This window comes from Nanorana parkeri, unplaced genomic scaffold (genome assembly GCF_000935625.1).
Source record: "Nanorana parkeri isolate BGI_ZX_2015 unplaced genomic scaffold, ASM93562v1 scaffold284, whole genome shotgun sequence".
Taxonomy (NCBI): domain Eukaryota; kingdom Metazoa; phylum Chordata; class Amphibia; order Anura; family Dicroglossidae; genus Nanorana; species Nanorana parkeri.
The window spans coordinates 740,740-750,901 of NW_017306552.1; the positions used below are offsets into that span (position 1 = coordinate 740,740).

General features: G+C 42.2%; 1 protein-coding gene across 1 annotated transcript in view; it reads right to left on the reverse strand.

Moving 5' to 3' along the window:
* Positions 1-3,788: 3,788 nt before the first annotated feature.
* Positions 3,789-10,162, reverse strand: part of LOC108787800 (interferon-induced GTP-binding protein Mx-like) — a 29,420-nt gene continuing 23,046 nt past the window's right edge. The window contains exons 10-15 of the mRNA XM_018557445.1: positions 9,402-9,524; positions 8,830-8,971; positions 7,847-8,005; positions 5,987-6,063; positions 5,277-5,522; positions 3,789-4,019 (exon numbers count right to left, since the gene is read on the reverse strand). Of these exons, the coding sequence (XP_018412947.1) occupies positions 3,789-4,019; positions 5,277-5,522; positions 5,987-6,063; positions 7,847-8,005; positions 8,830-8,971; positions 9,402-9,524 (978 nt within the window). The remainder of the gene's footprint in view (positions 4,020-5,276; positions 5,523-5,986; positions 6,064-7,846; positions 8,006-8,829; positions 8,972-9,401; positions 9,525-10,162) is intronic.

A 10,162-nucleotide genomic window follows, 5' to 3' on the forward strand; every position in this document is an offset into this window, starting at 1 on the left:
ATAATGTGTGTGTGTGTGTGTGTGTGTGTGTGTGTGTGTAGACTTTGGTTCCGATAAATTTGTGGATACTTCCAATACCAACTCTTTTTTGGGGGGGCTCCATGTTTACCCAAGCTAAAAATCTCTAGCCATAAAATTACTTCTACCTGAAAACTGCATTTAAAGTGGGCTTCAACTACAATAGAAAACATTTTATATCAGCAGTACCCTTCAATTTTTGTTTTGCAAAATGATGCACTTCCTGTAGTGTGAGATCATCTAAGGGACTGCTACCTCTACTAGTCCCCACAGATTTGGAGTGAGATCTGATGATGCCACAACTGCCTGATCCCTGCTCGCCTTGTTGGAGAGGCACCTGTACCTGAGGACCTGTAGTGCAAGGATCTCCGTGCATCTGCATTCTTCATTCCTGAACTTTGCTCCAACACTCTTTCTTCATGAATATTACTCCACCAGTCATCAGATGGGAAGCACTGACAGGAGGAAGTAAAGCCCTGCTGCTCTACCAAAACGGCCACCTCCACACCGAGATAATAGTTTAGAGCAAGGCATGGAGAGTCAGTAATGGGGAGAAGACTTGCTCCAGGGATACCACAGGTACTGGTGACTAGTCCTCGCTGCCCTCTAATTGACTTTTTTGGCACAGTCCTTTAACCAGGTGTCACTTCTCTTTGGAGGGATTAAGATGCATTACTATGCAGAGTGCTGCCTGGGGTCTCAGCATGGCCATAGAGAGATTGGTTGGATACACCATTTTAGATAGGACACACATGGTCTTTGTCCTATCTTTGAGGAAATCAAAATAAATGGTAAGGAACATTAATTTACGCTAACCCCACCATTCAGCCTAGGGCAGTCTGAAGAGATCATAGAGTGCTAAAAAAACTTGGAACAGTTCACTCGATAGTATATTCTTTTGTGCAACATTCAATTGCTTACTTTTAAATCATGTGACATTTCTGACTGACTACAGTTATTTTTACATTCTAAAGCTGCCCATACACCTTACGAATATCGCCCGGTTTTCGTATGTGATCGTGTTTTAATTCCGATATTCGTAAGGTTGATGGTCAGTGTACAACCGCAAATACTGTACAATTGATCGACTTCTGACTAACCAGCAGGTTAGAAAACTTCGGTCGATCGTACGATTTTCACAAGGTTGGTGGCGTTTCCGTACGTCAAAATTTGTACGATTTACACTGCACATACGCAGACAAAAATACATGTGGTCGATTACCGGAATTCGTCCAGGTGATTTCTTTTAATTACCGCTGATCCAACCTTGCGTTAATCGGGGCAGGATGGGGTCGCCGTACGAAAATCGCTCGACGGTTCGATCATCGGACGAAAAGTTTCGTCCGATGATCGCAAGGTGTATGGGCAGCTTAAGGGCCACAGAAAGGCAGTTATCTTCCCAAAAACAACAGGTAAGAAGATCAACCCATCTGCCCATCTTTCGCTAGTCCCATGATGTGTCGTCACCCCATGACCAATGTGCAGAGTAAAAGAAGTACAAGGCTGTCTTTACAGTTTTAGTTTGATATTTATTTTCTAAAAACAATATAACAGTCTGAACGTAGGCATATGAAACACGTCATTTTAAAACAAGATACATCTATGAAGATAATAAAATTAAAACTATATATTAAATAAACATATGACAAACACTAGAGGATGCAACCTAGAGGCAGAGGGTGGTGGATGTATCCAGCTCCAACTAATTTAAAACAATATCCTAGAGGTCTAAATGCTTTTAAGTGCTATATGGAAGTAGAGAGTGAAACATACGTTGAGGCACCTCTGCACTGCTCCCCATTTAGAAGCGTTGGGCCCCATTGAGTCTTTGCAGGGCACTGTGATGCAGTAATGCATATGTGGTTAAAGTGTAGTATTTCACACAATCTCGTACACATATGTTAAGAGAAGACCAACACAATGTAAAAGAAACAATATATTTCAGCTTGTAATTCATATCTTTGGTGAATATTTTACTAAAACTCAATTTGTTAAAAATAAACCAAGATTGCTGTTAGTGTATAAAAACAGAATCATATCTTCAAACATTCTAGTAAAAGAAGAAAGTGATTCGAATGAATAACATATCCACCAAGACTGGATGGTAAAATATTGTGTGCTTGTAAAACAAAAATACAATAAAACTGTGAACAAGCAACTAACATCATAAACGTTCAATATGGCGCCGGCTAATTGATCAAATGATGCTTCAGGAATGAATGGCCAACTCCAGCCAAAACCTGGCAGCGTACGGCTGGAGATAAGTGTCAGGCAGATCTGCTGACAACCTTACCGACATTAGGACAGTTTGCAGCCACAAGCATTCAAAATGAAGTAACTGCAAACTGTCCGGATATCGTTAAAGCTACATTGTGTCCCCAGAGGAGAGATTCTTCACTTCCTGTACCATCTGCAAATAAGAAGTGGTGTCACAGATTGCAGTAAAAACCCCACAAGGGTTCTTTCTCCCTCCACTGTCTGCCAATTAATAGTGTTTTTCCGTTCATCTGTACTTACTGAGTATAACTGAATGTCTGGAATGTGCAGATTACATGTCTATGGGTTGCTGTTTTTATTTTTTACTTTTACTCTTTCTTGTAGTCCTGCTTTGTGACAGTCGGCACAGCCCTCATTGCAGAGATCTAAAGGCAAAACTTTGTATAGCTTTGGATAGAGCAGGGAAGTATTAGAACCCATCAGATTTGACTCCCTCTCAATGTGTTCTGGTGATCACTGTTACCAAGACAAAGTAAGAGAGAATCCAAAATTTTTAGTTGTCACCAGAACAGGAATTTTGGGGAAATCTTCCACTGGGGTGAGAACCAGAAGGTGAGTTACCTCACTTAGGAGAGACTTCCTCTTACTTTCTGTGTCTATGTGACAGGAAATGGGTGAATGGGACACACACAGGGGTTTTAACCATTCCCTACTCTATCCAAGATGAAAAAATTATAATTTTTGGTTGTAGATATACTTGAATGGCTTTTTGGGATAACAGGATTCTGTTAACCTCAAGGTCATCTTTTGAAGTAGAACCCCCTTGGCCCTGGTTATGATGGGTCTGCTGTATGGAGGCATACAGAGTCTAAACAATCTACAGTTACTTTATCTGTGTGCTGCATGCATAGCTCAGAGGCCTGGAAGTCAAAAAGCAAGATGAGCTCACCAGGAATGGGGATGCCAATCGGAATTAAGGAAGGAAAGTGTACTGATGGAGGGCACAAATGGGGCAGATTTTCACTAATGCTTCATGAGCAAGGTAGCATACCTGTTCATGGAACTATTTAAGACTTTAACCTGCGGCCACCATTTTTTAAATGTTTTGTGTCTTTGATGTGTTATCTCCTGTCTAAGCTTAGTGAGGATAACAGACGCTGAAAAAGCTGTCAGTCTATACAAAGTATATGCAGTCATGGTTAGTTTTTGACACCAAGCTCTGGTAGGTCAGCCTGTGTGGGGGGCCTTACCATTCTGCTGTGACTGGAAGAGAATACAACTAAATATCAGCACACACAGCTATCCCTAAAGGCTGCACTTTTATATCATACAATAGTGGAGATTCAGACTTTTACAAATGCCTATTCTTGACTTGTTTCTCATCTGAGGGTAATTGCTATGGCGGCTCCAGAATACAATTTGCACAGATTGCAGACCGTATGTGGACAGCGCAGCACTAGCAAAACACCAGTGTCTCACGCTAAATGTAAATAGAATATGGTTTTCTAATGCAATCCTAATCCGTGGTCCTCTTTATAATGACGAATCTCCTTTCAGTTGGGGAATCTGGACAGTTCTAGCTGAGCAGCGTGTAGACGTTGAATGCGGTCCTTTATGTTCTTCCTCTCTCTGCCCAGACCTTGCTTCTCCTGTAGCAGCAGATCTAAGTTCTCTCTATCCTGGATCAGTTGCATCATCTGAGCCTGAAGCTGATGGGCAATCTCATACAGGATATAGTGCTGAATAATCAGAGGGATTTGATTGGCAAGGCGAGCCGTTGCAGCCTAAGAGAAACGAAGAAAGAGGACGGATGAAAAAAATGGTGCTCAGTCAGCCAAGAAATTGGAGCAGAATTCCATGCATATAAAAAAAAAATCTACGGTATGTACTATAAATTCATGGAAAGTCCAATCCTAAATCAATTTCCCAGCTCTATACTAGCTCTGGTTTCAATACTCACTATATCTCCATTGTTGTTCTCTGAAGACTCCTAGTGCACATGTGCTAACAAAGGGGCTCCTAGTGCTGCCCCTCCCTTTCTTACATCTGCTAGTTTGTAAAAAAAAAACGTGCAAAACAGACAGCGCCTTGTCCTCGTGTAATACCGTTTATTAATTAATGAACATATAAGCTGACATAAAATACTACTCACATGGTAATCACTGAATGAATGGTACAAGGCAGACCCCAGACAAAGCTGCCTTGCCAGCTGACGCGTTTCGAGGAATATACCCCCTTCCTCAGCTGTATGGTATTACACGAGGACAAGGTGCTGTCTGTTTTGCATGTTTTGTGAGGAAAACTTCCCAGTGGCCTTTTGATGACGACAGCCTCCAAATGATTGTTGGTGGAGAATATCATTGGGAGTCTGCTGAGCGCTGTGGTGTGCATTTTTCTGGAATGCTAGTTTGTAGAAGGCTGATATGAAGACAAAGTCGGGTGCTTAGACTAACTGCATATACAAATACATGAAACCATTTCTAAGGAAAGACTAACTGCAGGCTAACTGCTAACCTGGAGTTCAACTTTAAAGTAGATGTAAACCCTAACCGAATGGCATTTGGTTTGCTAAAGCACTGTGCATCATAAACTATTGCCAATCTTTGTCAAATAAAATAGATTTCATCTTGTTTTTCTCTTTTGTTACATCTTTGTGCTGCTGTTCTCATGCAGTCTCTTCCCAGCCACTTTCTGCCTACATGCACTCCAGCAATGGCTGCCCGTCATTTCTCAGAGTGAGTTTCCTGATGGTGACAATGGTAGACCATGCCTCTGTCATGTGTGTAGAAATGGCCATTTGTAGTCTCATTGGAAGCCCATGTGACAGCGTGACAACACAGGAGCACAACTGGGAGACAAGGACAGTGATGTCACCCTCTAACAGGAAGTGCCTGAACTAGGACCGTCATGCCAGGATCCCCCGGTATTGTTTGCATGAAAGGTGCACATTTTAAAATAGTGAAAATGAAATAATAAATATTTGATGAGATTTTAGTGATTGGGTTTACATCTACGTTATATAGCAGGCCTGGGGGACTCACCGTGAAGTATGCCTGAATGTGGCAAGACATTTCTTCAACTGATAACTGCAACTGGCTGGCTTCTTGTTTAAAACCAACACGCTTGTTCTTCTCCTTCTCTTCCTCTTCGGCCTCGTCTCTGGTCTCCTTCAGCGATTTGCCATAAAGTGCGTCCTGACAATAAATGATTTTCTCCATTTGGAACTGAGTCTTGATTGCCTCTTCTGCCTTTTTCTGCTGCACACTACAGATATGTTCAAGTTTACCCTTCGGAAAGTAAAACAGATAGGTAAAGTCTTACAGATTTTAGTATTTTAACTCTGGTCAGCTCAAAGCCCAACTCCTGCCTGCTGAAAACATTACCTATTAGGGGACCCGTCCTGCAGCATGAAGGGAGTCTGCAGGAGTGGAGAGTAGGGAAAGTATTTCACCTTATTCCTCATCCAACTCATGAATTAAAACCCCACTGCATAGGTACATTTTAAAGCAATTTTAAACCCATGGTCACATGACAATCCTGTCCTGACTCTTTCCTGTTTACTAGAGTTGGGGTCCTTCTTCAGGTGTCCACACCACTGGCTGCATGACGTGGACACTTTCTATTGGCTGTACATCACTGGGGTCCTCTCGGGATCCAGAATAGAGCCTGCAGTCCATGACATCAGTGCAAGGGGACTAGTGGGTAACGATTATGTAAAAATTTGCATTCGTGGGTTGGTGATCAGTCTTACCTTGGCACTTCTGTAGAGATTTTGATGTTGCAAGAAGTTCCTCGAAGCGACATTATTAAAGGATGATCGGACAAGCTCTAGGGCAATGGATACGTACAAAATTAGCATTGTTTTTGAACACCAGGCAAGCAGCTAAAATGTGTCAACTGTATGTGAACTATGTCATCTGCAGGATTTGTCATTCTGGCCTTGTGGTCTCTTGCCAAGCAGAAGAGTCTGGCTGATAACCTCGCTTTTCTCTACTGCAACTAGATGGACCTGTGTTTTTATTCAACCTTACTTACTATGTTACTACCGAGTTTCCCTGAAAATAAGACACTGTCTTATATTTTTTTGGGCTCAAAAAAACACACAAGGTCTTATTTTTTTTTTAGTGTATAACAATCCACACTTATTCATGTACAACAGTCTACATGTATTCATGTACAAAAATACGGTGATCAGGGCAATCATGGGTGCCGTACCTTTCCAAGAGCAATTTGCTAACCAATCGCTGGCCAGAATGAGCAAAGCGCGCTTTCACTATCGAGTGCATTTGGTATCACTCCGCCTGTGACTGGAGCCGGCGCTATAGAGGAAGCATCGGCTTATGTGGCTCTGCTCCCTACAATCCCGCCTCGCTTCCTCTAGCGCTTCCTTCGTTGGCACCGCTGATTCTCTCCCGCGGCTCTTCAAGTTCCCCCTTATGCCACCACCGGCCCTGGGAATGGTCACAACTCGTTCTTATTTTCGGGGTAGGTCTTATATTTTAGCAATTCCCAAAAATAGTACTAGGTCTTATTTTCGGGGTAGGTCTTATTTTCGGGGAAAAGCAGTAAAAACTGTAAAGCAAAACTGCTTGGTCACCAGCCAGGGGAGGCCCTGAGCTGGGGGGCAGGGGAGCATTTGCCTCCTGGGCCAGTAATAATGAGTTCTATTGGGCTGGTGGCCCCAAGTGAACATACTTCACCATTCAGCCATTAATCAGTGAAAAAACTGCAGTCGTATTATAAACAGGGGAGAGAGGACAGCTACATAGACCATCAATCAACATATAAACCAATATGGGTCTCTCTTATCTAAATCTCAAATAGCACATTTTCCCCATAGAGAAATCCCAATATAGGATAACCAAGTCCAAAAACACTAATAAACAATGTTTTTATTGTAACCTAATTAATTGCACCACATAATAATAATAATAACAAACATTTAAAAACAGATAAAATCTATCCCTTCTACCCTCACCATTGCTCTGTATAAAGTGTAGGAATGATGCCCAACTATAGTTCTATAGCCCCAGCTATGAATCAATTCGTTATAGCTGTTCTAATATATCATGAGTGAATAATACTTGTTACAAAACCTCATAAATAGGAATCATAGAAATCTCATAATGTATAGTGAGCCCGTGTTCATGGAGTCCAGCAACCATATCAACTCCATGTATATTAGGACACCATAGGTTCGGTTGCTGTATCATGTAGTTCTAATTCAACTTGATACATCCACAAGTATCCAAACATTCATATGGATTCATTCACCAAGTTTTCTTACAGAGATTAGATGTACTTATCTCTCTTGAGCGGAGACTGCATATCAAAAGTCCATTTGATGAACAAATTGCAAGGAGATTGCCGATGGCTTGGACCCAATATTGAAGTTCGTGTAGTTCCTTGTCAAAAGGACACAGCCGGGATCATAGTATCGCCATGGCAGAGGAACAGAAAGCCACGCTGCTCCTTTACGCGTTTCTCCCCAGCAAGGGTCTGGGGGAGAAGCGTGGCTGTCTGGTTGTCTGTTCCCCTGACATGGCGATACTACCGTGTTTCCCCGAAAGTAAGACCTACCACGAAAATAAGAACGGTGCTCTGCACTCACCTGTGACCTCATTCAGCTGTAATATCGCCGGATGTTCAAAAGTCTGAATTTGCTTCTTTGCAATGTGTTCAAATGTTCTGAAACTGATGAATCCTGTCAGTTCCCGGCCTCGATGTTTGGTTTCATAGACATGGACATCATTTCTTATTTCCCGGGGGACTGAAATAGCAAAGGACAGAAAGAGAATTATACGGGGGAAAAAAAAAATATTGCTGGCTCACAAGGCATGTTGGCCCTCATGTATGAACACATCTGAATAGAAAAAGGTCTCAGCTGCCTACAACAACCAATCAGATTCTTCCTTCTTGTATTCCACAAAACTCCAGAAATGCAATAGGGAGACATAAGTGGTCGCTGTGACGTTTATATGGCAAAATATAACAAAAAGTGGCCGCTAGAACACTTCTTTTTAGGTGTCTCTGAGGTTCTGGTTTCCCTAAAGTGTACCACACAATCTCCAAAGTAGGGATGCACCAGTGCCAATACTGGGCATTTTCAGGAGACTTATACCCGTGAAAATGCACCGATACTAAATGCAGATACCGGTGTTCTGTTGAGAACGCCAACCTAGTCGAATTTGCCGTCCTCAGCATCTGCACTTGCGCACAGACCAGTATTATCAAGGAAACTGGCATTTATTGACCAGGTATTTACTTTAAATCGTTAATTGTGACCGTTAATAATATGCCAGCCATCATTTACTGCAATTAATGGCATAATATTAACAGTCACAATTAACCATTACAAACTAATACTTTGTAAATAAATGCCGGTTTCCTCCGGCTGGGGACCTCGGCAGCCTTCCTGTTAACCACACAGTGCCATGGCGTGGGGGGGCCCTTCATGGTTTCTTGCACCGGGCCCTGAAGGTTCTAGTTACGCCTCTTGTCTCACATATAGATCTGCCATTCATAATTGCTATCACGCTGTCTATCATCTTGCAGCACGCATGTGTTAATCGGGTCTTTCTGACCTCTGCTTACATTTGTCAACTGATTTTTTTAGAATTTGTTCCCAGGAGTTAAAATGTCTTCGGATGTCAGTGAAAAGTTTCATATGCCCGTTGGTGAGCTCTTCCTCGCCTTCAGTTGCTTGGCCTATTCCCTCAGAAAACTGTCTGATTTTCTATGGAGAAAATACAAATGTCATGATTTGCAGGTAGCAGAACAGTGCAAACAATTGGACTAAGTCTTTTATAGAAAGTACAGCTATCCCTTTGAGCCCTACTTTTTGACTTAAACAAAATTCCTCCGATGTATGCTTATTTGATTTGATTGAGCGAGACCCCCAGGAATCTTTAGCTGTATTATCTGAAATCTTTTTTTCTGGCTGTGCCTGTGCAGTAGAACCCAACAGACCTCTATAAGTCTGTCTCTGCAACATAGAAACCTACAGAGTTGTAACAGCCAGACGCAGCCAGGAGGGAGAGGATTTCTTACTGAGTGGCTGAAGATTCCTGTTAGTTTAGGTCACGGGTTAGGAAAGGTAAAACAATCATTGATGGGGGCCATTCACATGCACGTCTATGCAAGTACACAGGTTAGGCTGCTCTTACCTCTACGAGCAAAGCCAGTTTCTCCGTTTCGGTGTCAGGGACTCCTCTGCCAATCATATGTAGGTTGTCTTCTGCTTCCCTGAGTTTAACTAGAATTTGTTCCTCGAGCGTGGGCAAGGTTCTCTAAGGGAAACACATACAGCAAACATATTGCAAATATAATGTTATATTGCAAAACAATGTTGAATTGTATCTAAACCTCAAAACAAAAAGGTAATACCTTGCAGATTACTAGTCCTTAGATGTGGCGGCTGCATCAGTTTTCTATAATCAGGCAATTTTCCCCCTTAATTTTACCTGGTGATCCTGCCAGTAACACACTTCCTGTCACTCACTGCACTATATCTATGGAGGAGCAGCGTTGTCACCCTAGGCTGCTATCATGATTTTGACTACAAACACCTTTTTCTCTCTATTACATGGTGGAATTTATCATTGTAGTTAAGCTGGGAAAGCTGATAACATTGTGTGAGGTTTTAGTTCAGCTCACAGGAAGTTACAAGGACACTGGATTTTCTGTTCTTAGCCTGAAAATGAAAAACAAATGCAGCCACCACACGTAAGGGAATGGTAAGCTGCGATATATTACAATTTTGTTCTTGGGTTTAGATACACTTTTGAAGTCTTTCGATAATCTCCTTTTAAAAAGGTTAGTTGCCTGGTTACCATGTTGACCCAAAGGCGAAAACATTCACTTCAAGTGTGCAGAGCCAGTGGCGGAACTACCGGGAGCTCAGCCTGGGGGGGCCCACCACAGTTGC